This window comes from Chionomys nivalis, chromosome 13 (genome assembly GCF_950005125.1).
Source record: "Chionomys nivalis chromosome 13, mChiNiv1.1, whole genome shotgun sequence".
Taxonomy (NCBI): Eukaryota; Metazoa; Chordata; class Mammalia; order Rodentia; family Cricetidae; genus Chionomys; species Chionomys nivalis.
Window position 1 is genome coordinate 5,966,468 of NC_080098.1, and position 19,960 is coordinate 5,986,427.

The 19,960-nt window shown below is 40.0% G+C and overlaps 1 protein-coding gene across 1 annotated transcript in view; it reads left to right on the forward strand.

The window, feature by feature from the left end:
* Positions 1 to 4,101: 4,101 nt before the first annotated feature.
* Kif5b (kinesin family member 5B) overlaps positions 4,102 to 19,960 on the forward strand; it is a 54,974-nt gene continuing 39,115 nt past the window's right edge. Inside the window, exons 1-2 of the mRNA XM_057786987.1 lie at positions 4,102 to 4,655; positions 11,502 to 11,589. Of these exons, the coding sequence (XP_057642970.1) occupies positions 4,530 to 4,655; positions 11,502 to 11,589 (214 nt within the window). The 5' untranslated portion in view covers positions 4,102 to 4,529. The remainder of the gene's footprint in view (positions 4,656 to 11,501; positions 11,590 to 19,960) is intronic.

Below are 19,960 nucleotides of genomic sequence, written 5' to 3' on the forward strand. Positions count from 1 at the left end.
AGTGGCACACACCTTTAATCCTAGCATTCCAGAGGCAGATATAGGTGGATCTCTGTGAACTCAAGGCCGGCCTGGTCCACAGAGTGAGTTCAGGAGAGTTAGGGTTATGTAGAGAGACACTGTCTTAAAAATAACAACTGACCTACAACTCAAGCCTCCGGACTGTTTTTCTTAGAAATGTAATTTGAAGGCGAAGGCGTAAGTCACAAACAATCCCACGCTAGATTGAAATTATGATTAATATAATGGTTATTTATTTAAAGGGGAAAAAAACTTACAGATCACCGTCCCAGACAACAGCCCTCTGCGCAATCGGGAAGGGAGTCTAGTCGCTGGAAGCGGAGCAGGAAGTAAAAGAGAGCGAGGAGGGAAGTGGCCGCTTTTTTAAAGGGAGAGAGACCACGCGCCAATGGGCTGGTATCTCAGCGGCTATTGGCTGGAGGAGCGGAAGGACCTCCCGCAACACCTCCCCCTTTTGTTTAAGTAAGAGAGTTCTAAACCTACTATGAAATTATATACAATAAGTACAAATATCCTATTCTAACTAGCTTAAGTCTTATATAATACATAGATTGGCCAAGTCATGAGTGGAAAATAACTATATTTATATAGTCTTCAACCCCATCGAAGATCTGAGAAGGGAAATAATGTTAACTGAGTAATTAGGAAGTGCAATCAAACAACTTCCAAAACATGCAACAAATTACAGAGACAACTAGCTACCTGGGCAATCACCCAAGGTCACATTTGCAGCGTTGAAGCAACCAACTTTATGTTAGGCCTAACATAACTGACATACCATTTTCAAAGGCAAGCAACTTTTCAAAACTATCTTACCCTGTCTTGGCAGGATATGACAGTCCTGTTTTATCCATTGATGCACGCTCTGTATCTCTGTCAGTGATTGAGGTATGGGCATTTCTTTGCCCAAAGGACAGTTCTGCCAAAAAGAAAGGCTCTAGGTGGAGTGTCTTTGGTGCTCAACATTCTCTCGGGAATAGAGCAGTGTTGCCAGGAGCAATTGTGTCTCACTATCACAAAACTCTGAGTTAGATTAAAGGCCATTTTCTACAGCTCTTTGAAGAGGTTGAAGATTATCTATCTATACTGAGTATAATCTCTATGTATCTAAAGAACCTGATTAGTCTAATTATAAATGACAAACTCAGAATACTATTGATCTATATAATTCTCAATACCTATCTAACTTAAAGACTAAGACAATAAACGACTGTGAAACAAATGAGGACAATGACCTCTAAATATGAACAATGTACAAATATACATTGCAGTATGGTAAATATATATCAATACACAAACAATATGTAAGTATCTTAATCAGAGGTAGAAATGTACACTGCAATATGGTAAATATATACAGTATATATCAATACAATATATGTCAATACATAAAAAATGTTTTAAAAAGAGGTAGAAACATGCATGCATACAATAGTCAATATAATTTCACTTTGTATCAATATATAAGAATCGATACCAATATATTTGTCTCAAAAGAATAACTCACAAGTACCAACAAGTACCAATCTATTATCCCTCTTCTTTTTTTTTTTCAAAAGATCCCTGAGCTTATAAAATTCCTTCCCCAACCCTCAACCATATACCAATTATAATCAACCCCTAAATGATGTCCCTAAACCCAAGGGCAAACTTTACTGGGAGAGGGGACGTCGTCCTCTCGAGTTACTTCCAGCTGTCATGGGGGCGACGTTCTTTCTGGGGGATCCTGTGAAAGTAAAATGATGGTTAAATTTCAAGATCAATGTCTTTTAAAACTGCAAATAGTCTCTGAGTATTTTGTGCAGGTCTGGCCAGAATGTTATACAAGATGTGCACCGTTTCAGCTAACCAAATTGGAACTGTCTTGTGCAGCTGGTACCCAAAACAGGTTCTTGTAGTAGCGCTATCAGTATCATGACGTCATATCAACCAGGCGGAGTTGTTGTTATGGGGCCCCATCTTCTTCCTGGAAACTTCAAATGTCACTTCAGGAAAAACTCATTGTTCATTGTGAAAAACTTAAACATTAATCATATAGACATATATAGACATATATATATATTCAATGAAAGGCATGATAGATATATTCAATGAAAAGTATGATAGATATGAAGAAAAGCAAAGATGTTTTCTAAACTCATATTTCTTTCTGTCCCCTATCATGGCTCTTGACATGAGACAGAAACTCCAGAAACTCTGGGTTTTTCTCTTACCAACAGGCTTGGAATTGGAGAGGGACTGAGCCAGAGTCCAACTTCAAAACCAGCTCTATAAATTTAGAAATATGGTTTAGTATATTTTACTTACACAACCTATTCAGTTTTCTTGATAGTTCCTATTGGACAAGTATTTTTCCATCTGTCAGTATCCAAACATCCAGGGTCCCTTGAATTTTTCAAAGATCAGTGTTTTCCAGTGGAGATAAGAACAGAACCCTGCTCCCATTCTATGTTTTTCTTCATATCACATTGTGGATGAGTTGTCATTTCTCCTTTCCAAGAGGTTTCTCCTCTTCAAATAGAACCTTTATTAATTTTGATGGTATCCACAATTTTTCTCTATTATCCAGCAGGTGGCGCTGTTGCCAAGTCGCGATGAAAACGGGGGTCCTGTTTCAGTGTCCGCCTAGTATTTGTTAAAAACTGGGAAATGCAAGTTGCTCAACAAAGTAAATGTAATTAAATCAATTCTGTGCACGGAACCATAAACCCAGAATCCAGGGGTAGAGAAGAGTAACCCGGAAGCCGTGTATGCCTCCATGTGGTAGCCACGTGCTCTGGTTTGCACCGCTTAAGAGCTGCGCTTGCAAGGGAGATTTGAAAACGATTCAGAAAAGAGCAAACCACGCGGGCAGAGACTACGCGGGCCTGTGGAGTTTAAATCCACGTAGGGAGGCAAACGATAGGCTGTGTGGGGACTTGAAGTCAATCTGAGGTGTCTAAAGGGAAAATAGAAAGAACTGCAGCAAGAAAAGCCACTGCGTGATGATTTATGTTAAACTGCTGGCTCCACGCACAAGGCACAGGCCGCAAGGCACAGGCCGCAGCCGAACTGGCGGCAGGCAGCCGAGCGGGGGAAGGAGGGGTCCTAAAACCAAACGTTGGGCGCCAGATGAAGGCGAAGGCGTAAGTCACAAACAATCCCACGCTAGTTTGAAATTATGATTAATACAATGGTTATTTATTTAAAGGGGAAAAAACTTACAGATCACCGTCCCAGACAACAGCCCTCTGCGCAATCAGGAAGGGAGTCTAGTCGCCGGAAGCGGAGCGGAACAGGAAGAGAGAGCGAGGAGGGAAGTGGCCGCTTTTTTAAAGGGAGAGAGACCACGCGCCAATGGGCTGGTATCTCAGCGGCTATTGGCTGGAGGAGCCGAAGGACCTCCCGCAACAGTAATTCACACATTAATTTAGGGCCTAGATCCTAGACCTTTAAAGGCACAATCTTAAGCAACCAGTTTTCATTCCTCTGGGTTGCATTTTCCGGGTGGTGGGAATTCACCGAATACCTTCGGGATGTTGTGGTCCACTTGTGTGATGGTCAAGCCCTGGGTAGCTGAAAAGGAAGAGTGAGAGAGAGGTTCTTCTTCCATTCTACCCTTCTGTTCCATATCTCTTCGAAAACTTTTTTCATTAAAGAAACTTCCCCTTTGTTATGTTTCTCCAACTCATACTGAAATGGGCGCGCGTGGGGCGGGGATGGAGGAGTACTGCTGCACCAGGGCCATGCCCCACCCTTAATTCGGATTTCCCCGGTTATGGCAAAGCAATCTAAAACAAAACAAAACAAAACCAACACTGGCCAAAATGAAAGCAAACTCTTTCTTTTAGAGATCTGATGTCATACTAAATTAAACAACACCATTAAGTGGTAGAACCAAACTTCTCCAAAGAAAAAGACGGGTGGAGCTTCCTGAGTTATAAAGAATCCCGCTGCGCTCTCAGCTCCTCAACTAGCAGGAAAACTTGTTCTGGAGCCCGCAGCCGAGGTGGAGCGAGGTGGAGCCGAGGTGGCCTGCGGCCCGGCGCGGGCTATGATTGGTTACCCGGCCTCTCCCTGCGCCTGCGCAGTGCTCCTCCCGCCCGCCCAGCCTGCAGCCGGCTCGGGGTCTGCGGCCTTTGGAGGGTTCGAGCGTCAGCTGCCCGAAAGCCCGCGAGTCGCCGGGGTCGGCTAGTGGGCCGAGCGCTGGGCCCGGCTGCCCCTCCCAGGAAGGGAAGACGGCGCTGCTCTCCAGTCCTGCAGCCTGCGGGGGCCGCTGAGGGAGACCGAGGAGCGCCCAGACTGCGGGCGCCGCCGCCAATGGCCGCCATGATGGAGCGGAAGTGAGCTTCGGGCGCGGGCTGCCGGCGAGAGCGCTTCGGTCTCGCTGCCCGGCGCTGCCCGGGGCGCGCGGCGCTGCGGAGCCCGGCCCTCCCGGCCCTCGACTCCTGCCGCTCGGCTCCCGCCGCTTACCCCGAGACTGAGCGGCGGGGAGTGGCTCCCGGCCTGCGGCCCCGGCTGCCAGAAAGATGGCGGACCCGGCGGAGTGCAACATCAAAGTGATGTGTCGCTTTAGACCTCTCAACGAGTCCGAGGTGAACCGTGGCGACAAATATGTCGCTAAGTTCCAGGGAGAAGACACGGTGATGATCGCGGTGAGTGGCCCCTGTACCCACATCGCGTGAGGTCGGGAGGGGCGGTGAGTTTTGGGACGTGGCCTGTCGCGAAGCCGGGAGGGAGCAGGGCAGTGCTCTCTCTCTTGCGAGGCAGATTTGCGGGTTCAGAAGGCCAGAGAAGATCGAACCTGTTCCGGCGACTCCGTGGTGGTTCGAGCGTCACCCCCAAATCCAGTTCTAAGCCCTGGAGGCTGGGAGGTGTCTTTTAGCCTGGATATTCCCCCAGCTGGGACTCTGGAGGCTACGTCTCACGAGCTAGTTTAGGGCACATTTGTGTGTGTGTGTGTGTGTGTGTGTGTGTGTGTGTGTGTGTGTGTGTTAGGATAGTCTCCTTCCTAGGGCTCTCTTGGAGGCTACGTCCCGGGAGCCAGTTGTCTGTCTGTTTGCATGTGTCTGTATGTTAGGATACTCTCCTGGGACTCTAGAGTCTAGGATGTATTCATTCGTGTGTGTCTGTGTGTGCTCATTGTTCCTGATGCTGTTGATGATGTGCACTGCCTCCAAATTGAGAATAAGTCAGAGTTCATCCAGATCACTGAGCTGTGAGCCCCACTGTACTGTACGGTAAATAATAGATACCTAGTTTTAAGTTTTGTTTTAAGGAACTTACCACTGGCGTTGAAATCTTAGGGGAGGAGGAACGCAACTACAATATGCTTGCATCTCAAATGTTCACCCTCTATAGACTTTTCGTGTTAACAGTAATAAGTGGGAAATTAAGGCCTGTAAAAAGAAATAGTGGCTTTTCTTTGAAATGTTATCTACTAATGTTACAGTAGATATAAGTGGACTCAGACTGGGCCAATTAAGTATCAGAAAGATGTAGAATTTCACTCTTTACTGGGTTTTATGGAATAGCAAAGTGTTGTGAAGACCATCTAAAGGGAGGAAATCACTATTATTAGATTCATATTAGTACAAATACAATCTGTTTTGGAGAAAGTTGATCTTGGTAATCTGAGAAGTAGTAAATAATACTTCGTAGTGTAAAATGTGACTGAGTTGATGAGAATTTTTCATATTCAGCATTGCAAGTTCTCTGGAGACAAAATTCTGAATTAAAGCTTAAAAGTAAATAAGATTTTGCCTGTATACAGAATAGCCAGCTAAACTAAAAAGAAAATTCATCTTAGTGATAATGCCATGTACATTAGGCATGCATTATTAGGATTCAATTTTTAATGTCAGTTTTTACTCTCTCAATTGTTTCCTTGAGTGGGATTTTATATTTAGTCTATCGTTTAGACTACTTAATATAGAAATAGGGCAGAGCGGTCACAGGAGATGAGCCATTGATGATTGAAAGCATTGGCCTGAAGATAGTACTGAAGTTAATGTTAATGTGTTAATGCACAGGTTTCCAAAATTCAGTTTCGCAAGTTGAATGTGTTAGTGCCACATCTTGGTAGGTATGTCAGGAAAAGAAAACCACTAGGTCGCTACCAGCTACTGCTGTGTGATGATTATTAGGCTGGTTCTTTGTTAAAAGTCCTCAAGATGCTCTTGCCATAAATGACATCATAGTAAGGAAGGGAAGTTAGTGTAGGGATCCTCCTTTTCTTTAGGCGCCTGGGAGTGGGGGTGGGGTGTGTGCATTGTGCCTGCAGTCAGTAGAAACTTTCGACTCAGGATTAGTTATCAAACCTGGGCTACTTGTTCCTTAGGATCCATGATTGATTATTCAGTGTCAGCGGTGGTTTAGACAATTAAAGATGTATTTCACTTTCCACTTGTATTAAGATAGTCTTTATTCTCTGGGGGTTTGTGCATGTTTAAACAAATCTATAAATACTGCTAAGATTGTTTTGCTTAGAATGCCAAAATTTAGGATATACAATATGTCTTAAGTTAGGTGGCTCACACACCTGTAGTCACAGAACATGTGAGTCTGAGACAAGAGAATCGTGAGCGCCTGTTTTGTTTTTAAAAGCCTGGGTGGTAATTTACACTTCTAATCTTAGCACTCCAAACACAGGAGGATCCCCATGAGAATGAATTTAGCCTGGGCTACATGTGAACAGCCACCCCACCCCCAGGGAGAGAGGGGAGTTGAGAGAGAATAAGTTAGAAAGTAATTTTCTAGTGTGGGCCAAATTTGGCATATAATACACAAAGAAACGAAAGATAGTCACCACTACAGAAAGTACATTTATTTTAGGTTCTTTCCTTTGGGAAAAGTTGTTCATAATTTTTGTTTCAAGGTTTCTGTAAATAATATAAACATGTTTAAGTGACGGATAGAAACTTTGGGTAGATGATGAGTAAAAAGTACATGGAAAAGTAAACTATAAAACCAAGGGAAAATTAAGGACACTGAAAATATTTAATATGTTTCATTCATTATTTTAGGAACTGATTTCTTACAAATACCAACTATATTAATATGCTGGGATCTTTGTATTCAATTTTTTTTGGTAAATTGTATTTTTAAAGCCTCTTTGGGAGTGCATAAGGGAATTTAAGGAATGAAATGGACATCTCTATGTCAAAGAACCAGATAAAGTTATAAAACATGATTTATTTTAATCATTTTATTGGATCCTGAACCTGATAAAAAGATATATGGACTGTGTCTGCAGATTTAAATGTCTTCTAATCATATTCCTTATATGGTATATTGTTCAGGCTACCAGAACAGAAGCCAGCCTACTGTAATTCATTGACATTAAAAGAGAATTAAAACTAGATTATCTTGTCCGTTTCCTTACTTACCTCAAGCAGAACACAACTTGCACTTACATCTCAATGCTGGTTTTATGTTTAAACCTTGAGAGAGGAAAGAGACATCCTTACTTATCATCATGTCAAAGGAAAATCCAGCACACACTGCAGTCTGAAAGATCACTGTTCAGAATTCCTATTGGTAGCATATCCCTTCTTTATGACCAAATTTGGTTTGATCTGTGCAACCTCACATGGCAGTCATTCAAGAAATCTAAGGTATGATGCAGTTCAGTTAAACTCACTCCTTGGGTTTATCCCCTTGAAGGCTAAGTCAGGTATGGATGCTACTTGTGATTTAGAGCTTGTAAAATAGAGTAATTTTGAAAACACAGAGGTATAGGTTGCGTAATGTGTATAAGTCAAAGAAGTGTACTGAAAAAAAAACCCTTAAGACCTGATTTATGTTTCCTTTGTTTAATTTATTCAAAAGATAGAGATAGGTCTTCACTGTAAAATTTTCATTCACACAATCTTGATTTCTTCCAAGGAAGCCAGATTCAGTGAGTATCTTTCATGACAACATTTGCCTTGCATAGTAAAATTAATGATTTATTTTTCTTTCATTGGGGTGTATGTGAGTGCATATGTGTATGCATGTATGCATTCATGCAGGTACCCATGGAGGCCAGGAGAGGGCATTGGATTGCCAGGAGGTAGTTATAGGCTATTGTAAGCTGCCTGGCATGGATGTTAGGAATAGAAGTCAGGTTCTCTAGAAGAATAATAGGAGATAACTCCTGAGCCATTTTCCAGTCTCAAAATTAGTATCTTAGAACTGCAGTCCAAAAAGATTGTTTTGTCAAACAAGTAAAATAACAAACTATCTTTTTTAACAAACCTGTGTATATGGAATTGAATGTTAATATGTCAGTAGCATCTTAGCAAAAGAATTACTTGTTTGTTTCCCGTCCGCCCAGACCCGAAATAATCACACAGAAACTATATTAATTAAAACACTGATTGGCCTGTTATTTTAGGCTTCTTAATAATTAACTCTTACATCTTAAATTAACCCATTTTTATTATTCTGTGTATCACCACAAGTCTGTGGCTTACCTGGTAAAGTTCTGGCATCTGTCCCCTTCAGCAGGTACATGGCGTCTGTTTGGCTTCTCTCTCTCTCTCTCTCTCTCTCTCCCATCTCTTCCAGCCTGGCTATATTCTGCCCTGTTATAGGCTGAAGCATGTTCTTTATTAACCAATGGTAATAAAACATATTCATAGCATACAGAGAGGAATCCTACATCAACAGAATAATCAAAATTGATACCATTTTAAGTTGATTCACAAATGAAGTCCAATTAGGAATGTTTCCAGTTGCTGAGGAAAACAGCTGGGGCTTAAATAAGTAAACCTTTATTTTTCTCATAGAAATTTTAGAAATAGGTTCATATTGCTGCTGCTTCCAAGACTCTATTATAGTATGTCATACTTAGTTACTTTTGATTATTAGCTGCATTTACAAGATGGATGCTACAGCTTCGGATTTTATTCCAAGAAGAAAGCAGTTCCAACTGGGTGGTCCCTTTTATCAGGGAAGTAAGACTTTTTCATGGGCCTTCTAGCAGATCACTATTTTATATGATTCGGAGCTGCATCATATGACCACCATTTGCAAGCGGACTAGACTAGTAGAAAGTCACAGGGAAAGAAAAGGTTCAGGATAGATAGCCCTGTAGATCATGGCTTCTTGAACCTTTCCCACTTGCCTAAGAGATTCTTAATGGTGCTTATGGTATGTGGGTATATAAAACAGATAAAGTATCAGACATGTACTGATAGTCATAAAAATACTTTAAAGCATTCTTATTTTTTATTCTTTTAAATATTTATTTATTATGTAAACAATATTCTGTCTGTGTGTATGCCTGCAGACCAGAAGAGGGCACCAGACCGCATTACAGCTGGTTGTGAGCCACCACGTGGTTGCTGGGAATTGAACTCAGGACCTTTGGAAGAGCAGGCAATGCTCTTAACCTCTGAGCCATCTCTCCAGCCCCTAAAGCATTCTTTTGATACTACTTATTAAAGATGAATACAGTTTTGCATGCTAATTAGATAGATGTGCTTGTTTACTTTTATATAAAGCATTAAGTCTGCAAGATATTGAGCATCTTCAGTGGTTGGAAAGAACCAGTTCCTCCAAGTTGTCCTGAATATATGTGTGTAGTGATGCACACACACAAATAAATGTTTTTCTTTTTTTGAAAATTTTGTTTTTCTTTTTTTAATTTTTGAGATAGGGTTTCTCTGTGTAGCTGTGGAGCCTATCCTGGAATTCACTCTGTAGATCATACTGGCCTCGAACTCATAGAGAGCTGCCTGCCTCCCAAATGCTGGGATTACAGGTGTGCTCCACCACCACCTGACGTATTTTAGTTTTTTGATTAAGAAAATCAGAATATAAAATGCATGTACCTCAAGGAAAGGTAGTGTGAACTGAAAAATACCCAGTGACAAAGGTCAGGTTAGTACCAGGGGTATGGGCAGTGATAGAGCACTGACTTCAGAGGTCAGGTTATAGGTTGGGAAAGAATAAGAAACAATCAAGTAGAGCAGAAAATTTGTCATTGAGTCTAAGAAGATTTAGTTTAAAAATATTTTATTTTTAGTTCATTGGTGTCAGTGTGAGGATACCAGACTCCATGGAACTGGAATTACAGATAGTTGTGAGCTGCCATGGGTGCTGGGAATTGAGCCTGGGTCCTCTGGAAGAGCAGCCAGGACTCTTAACTGCTGAGTATCTCCTCAGCTTCAATTTTTAATTTAATTTTTAAAATGGGTTGAACACTAGTAGGAATAGTTTAATTACTTAGGAGAACAGGTCTCTAAAGATGAGAAAAGGAGGGACAGACTGTCTAGGTATATACCTGCCTGCTGCCTGGTTTTTCCTAAAGGATAAAAAGCTGGATCCCAAAGCATACAGCAGTTATGACTCTAAGGAAAAGACAAATTTAACATTATAGAGTAGGCCTCCTACCTACCATGAGTACCGGGGGATGAAAGCATGTCATCAGTCTTGGCAGGCTCCTTTACCCACTGAGTCATCTCGCTGGCCCCATTCCAATTCCTAAAAAAACTTTTCGGCCTCTGCCACTTTCTTAGACTAAGTATTTCTCCAGGTGTGGTTCTATGGTGCTCAGTATTCATATTACCTTCCATAAGGAATCCACAAGGTTTAAGGACTTTCAGAATATGATGTCATTTTCCCTGGGTTGACATTTGTATTTGATCTTTGCTCCTACTATTTCAGACTTTTGTTTCTCAAATGTTACAAGCTTCTTTTGACCCCAAGCTCTTGAAGCATCTTATTACAAAGCCTGTACCCCTTCCTCACACCAACTCAGCTGGCATTATGGCTGAGAGTGAAAAGCGGGCTAGTGAGTCAGATGTTCTTCTCTGAGTGTCTGACATTCTCCTGCTCTCTGTGTGCTCTCGGTATGTCAGTTAAGTACTGTAGTTCATGTGGCCCCCACTGTTACTTAAGCTTCCACTGAAACAGAATCTGTCTTGGTCGGTATGGCATCTGCATTCCATAGATATTTGTTAAATGAAAGAATGAAAAGCTGAATCAAAGCTAGTGAAAGAATTTTAATTGGCAGACCTATTTTAATTTTATTATTAACAACAATTTTTGTGCCTGTTTATTTTTCTTATCTGCAAAGTAATATCAGTATTGAAAATGGAAGCCAGTCCTGGAGGTGAAGACTGTAATGCAAACTACTTGGGGAGCTTGAGCCAAGAGAAACTTATGTTCAGGGTTAACTTGGACAATTTAGTGAAACCCTGACTCAAAACAAAAATGCTTTTAAAGAAGCTGAGGAAAGCTGATGGGCTAGAACTCAGAAGTGGAGTTATGGATAGCAAGTGGAAGGGGGGCGTAGAAAAAGAAAATTGAATCTCAGTACTTGTCAGAATAGATTCTGGGGTACAATGAGGGCAAAAACAGATGTTCTTGTTTAGTGGAGCTAATTTTCTAATGTCCCTTACCCTCAAGGTGCATAATAGGTATACTATTTTTAAAGAACGTCATGGTGTCTTTGAGTTTAAAAATGTCCACTCATTTGTAATTTGTATAATACTTTTGCTTTTATTTTTCAGTCCAAACCTTATGCATTTGATCGTGTGTTCCAGTCAAGCACATCTCAAGAACAGGTGTACAATGATTGTGCAAAAAAAATTGTTAAAGGTAAATGTTTAACTTGTCAAGTTCTATCCCAGCAATAAGTAAAATTTGGTTTGTGATCTTTCCTATTTCCCAACATTGCTTTTTCTTTTTAATGCCCCTTTTACCTAAGTTAATTAGAAGAAAGTTACAGTAACAAAAATATGAATACCGTTAGTTAACCTGTTGTGTTTTCAATTGCCACATTCTCATATATTGCACCTAGTGAAGACTGTTTCAGCGTATTCTTGAGAAGTGAGTTTCTTTTCACTATTCATGGGAGAATTTCCAAAGTAGTAGTGTAGAAATGGAACAGAGTGGGCTGGAGAGATGGCTCAGTGGTTAAGAGCACTGACTGCTCTTCCAAAGGTCCTGAGTTCAATTCCCAGCAACCACATGGTGGCTCACAACCATCTGTAATGGGGTCTGGTGCCCTCTTCTGGCCTGCAGGGGTACACACACACAGAATATTGTATACATAATAAATATTAAAAAAAAAAAGAAGAAAAGAAAAAAAAAAGAAATGGAACAGAATAGCTAGATAATTTTCCAAACATTAGGAAATAGGTTTTTTTTTTTCTTATTCCATTGTTCCTTCCTCAAAGGTTTACCTTATGGTCATTAGCAAAAAATTTATTAGGGATTGCCAAGGGTTAAAAGGAAAGTGACACCTAGCGGAGTGTTTTTCAGCTTTATGTTGTCTAAGACCATAGAACTCTGAGAGCAGAGAGTGTTCTGAATGATTAGCTGAAGTTCTCTTTACTATAAAAATGCCTTTTATCAAAGGGCTTTTACAATTAAATAGTTGTTTATGATTATTATATTTATTGACAGTTCTAGAAATGCTTAGTTTCAAGCAAAAATCTTAAGATATTTACCAGACATATTGGGATTTAATATAAAAAGAAATTAATAAAGGCCAGGCATGGTGGCACAGGTCTTTAAATCTAGGGCTTGAAGAACTGAGGTAGCCAAATCTCTATGAGCTCAAAGATATCCTGATCTATATTGTAAGTTCCAGGCCAGTTGAGTCTACACAGTGAGATTCTGTCTCAAAAAAGAAAAAAAAAAGTGAATGTGTTAGGATTAAACAGCAGAGTTATCTTAATAATAAGAGAAAGCTGAGTTTAGAGATAAAAGCAGGTTTATAAATGTGATGGGAAACTATAGGCATTCTTTTCACAATAATTGCATATCGTATATTGAATGTCAGAGCCAAAATCATCACAAAGAGTGAGGAATAGGGAGGTGGTTCTAGGATCAGACAATGAAGTGGATGGATTGGGGCATGTAGAATCATTGCTAGGCAGCGTTAAGGGCCCATTTGAATTTAGCTTCTATAAGAATTGAATTTACCCATTTGGAGTTTTAGCAGACAAGGACAAAACGGGAGAGAAGAAAGTCAAGAGCAGTGAGGGTATTGTCACTGTAACCTTTCTATTGGCATACCATGGTAGCTAGGGAAGTTATAGTATGAGGGACCATGAAAGACAGTGAGAAAAGATGGTAGGATTAATGGGCAAACTGGGTATGCCTGTAATCTCAGCCCTTGGGAGGAAGAGGTAGGAGGATTACCACAACCTGGGCTATCTAGGGAGTTCCAGACCATCCTATGGCTACATATTAAGACCCTGTGTCTGAAAGGCATAAAAACTGATAGAAAGGGTAGTAGGAAGACAAAAGGATTCTTGGACTCCTTCAGTCAAGTGTTAATAGAAGGTAAGTATTTAAAATTAAGGTTATAGTGGTGATGTGGTTAGCTAGTAATGAAAGGTCGGAGTCTCATTCTAAAATTGGCATTCATATTAAGTATCTGAGAGGGCAGTTAGTGTCTCAGTCAGATCATATACTGTATGGACTTCAAATCCACCAAGAATTAGAGTGGGAGTAGTATTGGTGAGAGGCAGTGAACTGGCTGCTGAAATGTTTGTAAAATGAGGAAAGATTAATTTGTTTTATAACTGCAACAGAGAGGAACAATGGTGTTATGCTGTGTTATAGCATCAATAATTTCCCAAAGAGTATATAATGGACTATAATTATATTGTGGTCTTTGTGACCTACCTTGGTATATATGTTTTATGTGGAGGTCAGAGGTTAACCTTCTGATATCTTCTCAATTGCTATTTTGCTTCTTAAAACAGATTTTTATTTTTAATGTGTGCTTCTGTATGTCTGTCCATTCATGGATCTCTTTCTGTTTGTCTGTGTGAATGTATGCCATGGGTGTACAGGTGCTCATGGAGGCCAGCAGGGGTTATTGGATTCCTTCTTCCTTTAAAAGACTAAAGCAAACAGTAAAATGGTGTTAGTGCAGAGTCTTGGTCACAAGAGTATTCACCATAGAACTCATTTTTTCCCCTGCACATTATATTGAAAAATGTTGGCAGTAAAATTATTATAAAAAGCAAAGTCTGGAGTAGATTTGAAGATATGAAAAAATTATTGCAGTCAACCTCAGGTTGAAAGCCTTTGAAAAATAAGATTATGCCATACCAAACATATATAACCTACCTACCCTGTTCATTATTCCTTAAACAATACAGTGTAACAACTATGTAGCATTGCCTTACATTTAGTAGATAATTAGATGATTTAAGTAAATGAGAGGGTATAAATAGGTTATATGCAAACATGTCATCTTGTGTAAGAGACTTGAGTACCTGTGCTTTGTGTTTTGGTAGGTCCTCAGAAATCCTAAAACTAGTTCCTCTTGATACTGTTCCTAACTGATAAAAATGCAATTGCTGTTGCCATATTTGAATACTTACATATAATCTTAGCATTTGCTGCCTTTTCCACACTCCAAAGAACATAGATAATAGTGAATGCTTAGTAGATATTTGAACATTACATAGTTCATAGTCTCTGTAATTATATAAAATTTTAAAAACTGTGCTTTAAGTCTCAGATATGTTTGTTACATGTATGCATTTATTGCCCCAGTGTTAGACAACTATATATAGTCTGGCAAATGTATTATGTAGACATTTACTTACAAATATTTACTTAGTTCTAATTGCAAGGTAGCAGGAAAATTTAGATCATACCGTGAAAGGACATTTTTACTTTTGTTGTTTTAAAATATTTTAATTTTTTTTATGTGTTTGGGTGTTCTGCCTTCATGTATGACTGTGCCACACTTGTGTGCCTGGGGTCTGCAGAAGCCAGAAGAGGCATTGGATCCCCTGCAGCTAGTTATATTTTTGAGCCTCTATATGGGTACTGAGAATTGAACCCAGGTCTTGGAAGAGCTTTTAGCTGCTACGCTATCTCTCTAGCTTCAGAAAGGATCTTTTTAAAAGATATATTAAAACATTGAATTGTATGTTTAGGTATGTGATTGGTTGAAAGATCTTGAGTAAGGGAGTTTGACGTAGGCCTATTGAGAGATATGTATAAAGTAAGTTAGAATGGGTCTGATACTGTTTGCCCTGCTTCTTTAGAATTCTTTAGAATTGCATAGGCGTTACTATCCCATATGCTGTAAACGTGACTCAAGAAATGATTTTATTCCCCTTAAAAAATAAAAGAACTTTGGGAAATGTAATATAGTTCAGGGTACTTGTCTGCCATACACAAAACTCTAGGTTCAGTCTCCAGTGCCACTAAATAAATAAATTAACCAGAACAGAGCGCTGGTGCAAAATAAAAAGAGCATTGAATGCGTAGCTCAGCGCTTGCCTGCCATGCACAAGACTCTTGGTTCAGTCCCTGATATTACAAAAATAAAACAACAAAAAGAATAACAAAAAAGTAAAATGATTTCAAAGTAAGTTTTAATATTTGGAGTTTATTAAATATCTTGACTGGGAACTAAGTAATATTGCCTTTTTCCCCTCTATCCCCCTCTGTCCACAAGGTCCTCCAGAATGGCCTCATAATGATCTGTCCTGTCCCTTTAAGAGATAAGCCCCACCTACTCCCCCCCTCTGCTGAGGCAGGCAGATATTCCTTCCTGCGTGCAGCCTGAGTGTCTTCTTTTTTTCCATCTACCTTTTTTCCAGCTTCCTTCTCTACCTTCTCCCCCACCCAACCTTTCTGCTCTTCTCCCTTCTCTCTTTTCCCTCTATAACCCACTAAATAAATATCCAGCCTCACTCTGCGTGGCACCCCATCCATGTCTCCACTGCCTGGCTCCCTGCCCAGGCCCTGCCTGAGGCTGGCTGCTCTGGGGCCTGTTGCCTGCCCCCAGTCCTGCAGCATGGTCTCATGGCCCACTGCCTGCTGCAGCCACTCGAGATCCACAGCATTTTATTTTTACCTTTACAGCCTCTGTGCTGAGATCTTTGGACGGGGAGCCATCACAACAGGCTTAATGTCTTCTTTTTTAAGTTAATGGTGTTTCTGAATGTGTACAGTGTTGGAATTTGTTTTGTTTTGTTTTGTTTGGTTGGTTGGTTGGTTGGTTTTCTTTTCCAAAATGATGAGTACAAACAGCTAGGGGCTTTGAGAATGTTCACTAGTAGAGTCCTAGCCTAGCCTGGGAAAGACATTTCCTTTTCCTAACACTATAAACAAACTAAACCAACCGCCCCAGCTGCTCCTTTTACTACTGTCCATTTTTAGTAGACCATGCCCACCCCTCCCCCAAAGGGTCTCTACTAGCCCTAACTGTCCTGGAGCTCATGTAGACCAGGCTGGCCCCAAGTTTACAGATATGCCTTCCTCGGTTCCCTAAGCACCGGGAATAAAGACGTGCACTACCTTGGCTGGCGAGAGTCTTTTATTTTTACTTCTTATAGAACACAATTTTATACTACCCCCCCCCCCTTTGGGCACCAAAAATCGACGAAAATTCCTGATGATTTGACATCAAAAGGTCACCCTGAACCAGGCAGTGGTGGCACACAGCTTTAATCCCGGCAGAGGCAGAGATAGGTGCATACTCTTGAGTTCGAGGCCAACCTGGCCTACAAAGTGAGTTCCAGGACAACTAGGACTGTTACACGGAGAAACACTGTCTTGAAAAACAAAAAACAAAAAACCTTGTGGCGGAGCAAATGAATGTAGACAGATTATATAGATATATACAGCTTTAATAAGGAAATAGACTTACAGGACCACAGGTTCCCGCGGCGGAGCAAAAGACAAAAAGGGCTGCTGGGCTCACGCCCGGCAGATTTATCCGTAAACATTAGCCCGAGGCGAACACGCCCCCAATGGGTGGGGCTATGTCCCTACATCTCCCCCTTTTGTCTAAATAAGATAGAACCAAACCAAATACAACTATATACAATAATAACAAATAATAAATATAACAAACAATATTGAGAACAAAACTTTTGCTAAACATTCTATCTCAAGGAGTCTAAATAACATAGAGAGTAACTACAATTATATAATCTTCAACTCCGTCAAAGATCTGAGAAGGGAATAAAGATTACTTAACAATCGAGAGATATCCAAAATGTGCAACAATTGACAGAGACAACTGACTACCTGGGCAATCACCCAAAGTCTCGTTTGCAATGTTGAGTCAACCAACTTTGGCTAAGGCCTAACATAACTGGCATACCATTATTAAAGGCAAGGAACTTTCTTAGGACTATCCTACCCTGTCTTGGCAAGATAAGACAATCCTGTTTCATCCACTTAGGGATATTCTGTATCTTTGTCAGAAGTTGAGGTATGGGCTTTTCTTAACCCAAAGGCCAGTTCTGCCAAGAAGACAAACTCCCAGTGGAGTGTCTTTGGTGCTCAACGTTCTCTCGGGAGTAGAGTGGTGTTGCCAGGAGTAATTGTGTCTCTTTGGCATAGAAATTTTAGGTTAGATTAAAGGCCATTTTCTACAGCTCTTCGAAGAGGCTGAAGATCATACTATCTATACTAAATATAATCTCTATGTAACTAAAAGACCTGATAAACTTAAAAATAAATATGACAAACATATAATTCTCAATACCTATCTAACTTTGAAGACTAAAAGAATAAACAACTGTGCAATATATGAAGACAATGATCTTCAACTGTAAACAATGTCATAGTATCAGAGGTAGAAATGTACAATGTAATATGGTAGAAGTATCAATACAATATAGACAAAGTTATAAGCATACTCATACCAAAATAGAGGTAGGAACACTCACATTCAATATTCAACATATCAGTATACAAGAAACAGTACCAGTACAATTTTCTATAAACAGTAATTCACAAATACCAATCATCCCAAAAAACCAGTTAATCCCCCTTCTTCTTCCTCTTTTCTCTTTTTTTTTTTTTTTTTTTTTTCAAAAAATTATCACCCCATCCCCTCAACCCTAAACCAACCACTAAAAGATGTCCCCAACCCTGAGGGCAAACTCTGTTGGGAGAGGGGACGTCGTCCTCTAAGATTGCTTCTAGCTGATATGGGGGCGACGTTCTTCTTAGGGGGTCCTGTGAAAGCAAATGATGGTAAAATTCCCAAATTAACCTTTGACCTAAGAAAATTGTAACTAGTCTCAGAGCATTTTGAGAAGGTCCGACCAGAGTGTTGTCAAAAATGTGCACCATTCGAAATTGTCTCTTGTAGTTGGTACCAAAAAACAGGTCTAATATTAGCGCTTTTTTTAAAAAAAAAAAAAAAAATCATGACGTCATAAAGACCAGATGGAGTTGATGTTGTGGGGCCCCATCTTCATCCTGGAAACTTCAAAGATTACTGTAGGAAAATTTGTTGCTTGTTATGGGAAATTTAAACATTAACAACAAGGACATATACTGACATATAAAGAAAGACACAGATATGAGGAAAAGCAAAGAAAGTTTAAAACATATATATATATATATATATATATATAAATTAATACTTACAGAACAAGTCCCTCCATCAGTAATTAAATATTAGGGGTACCTTAAATTCTTTGAAGATGGGTATTTTCCTGTGGAGATAAGAAGAGAACCCTGCCCCCAACCTATTTGTATTACTTACCATCAGTATGATTGCCATCCATGTGATTGAATTGTTATTTATCTTTCCCAACTGGCTTCTCTTCATCAAAACGAACCTTTATCAATTTTGTTGGAATCCACAATTTTTCCTCACCTGTGGAGACAAGAGCAAATCCCCTTCCCCAACGCAGCACATCTCCTGGCTTCCATTGTGAGGTCAGCACATCCTTGAAATAAACTGGTTGATTTAGTTCAGTAGACTTTTCCATTATCCAATGTCTTTCTGCAGCCGATGTTCCCTTCTCATTAGCGTTGAGGAAATTCAAGGTTAACAAAGCATTATGTAACCTATTTCTGGGGGTGTTTTCCACCCCTTTCTGTTTGTTCAACATATCCTTTATAGTTCGATTTGATCTTTCTATGACTGCTTGACCTGTAGGATTGTATGGTATACCTGTAACATGCTTGATATTGTAATAATCAAAAAACCGTTTCATTTTTCTAGAGACATAAGCAGGACCATTATCTGTCTTTATTTGTGTAGGTATACCCATAATAGCCATGACTTCTAATAAATGAGTGATAACTGAATCAGCTTTTTCTGAACTTAAAGCCGTTGCCCACTGAAAGCCTGAATACGTGTCAATGGTGTGATGAACATATTTTAATTTGCCAAATTCTGCAAAGTGGAACACATCCATCTGCCAGATTTCATTCCTTTGGGTGCCCTTTGGATTAGCCCCTGCAGGCAGTGGCGTTTGGTTATAGAAAGAGCAAGTAGGGCATTTCTTTACAATCTCCCTAGCTTGTTGCCATGTAATAGAAAACTCTTTCTTCAAACCTTTGCTATTAACATGATGTTTTTTATGAAATTCAGAGGCTTGTAGCACACTACCAATCAATAATTGATCAATTTCTGCATTACCTTGTGCTAGAGGACCTGGCAGACCCGTATGGGATCGGATGTGTGTTATGTACATAGGGCAAAGCCTGTTCCTAATCAAATCTTGCACCTGGATAAACAAAGAGGTTAGTTCTGTATCATCAGGTATAAATTCAGCAGTTTCAATATGTAAAATAACTCTTTCTGCATATTGTGAATCAGTAACTATATTAATAGGTTCTTTAAAATCCCTTAGCACCATAAGAATGGCATATAATTCTGCCTTCTGGACAGAATCATAAGGACTTTGTTCCACCTTACCCAAGTCTTCTGATTTGTAACCTGCCTTCCCTGATTTATTGGCATCAGTATAGAACGTACGGGCTCCAGTTATTGGAATATCACGGACGATTCGAGGAAGAATCCAAGAAGTTCTCTTTATGAAGTTAAGCCTCTTGCTTTTTGGATAGTTGTTATTAATGTCTCCCAAGAAATTAGCACAAGCTCTTTGCCATGGTTCATTATCTTCCCATAATTTCTTTAGTTCATCAGCAGTGAAAGGCACTATAATTTCTGCTGGGTCTATGCCTGCTAGTTGACGAAGTCTCAACTTGCCTTTTATAATTAACTCAGAGA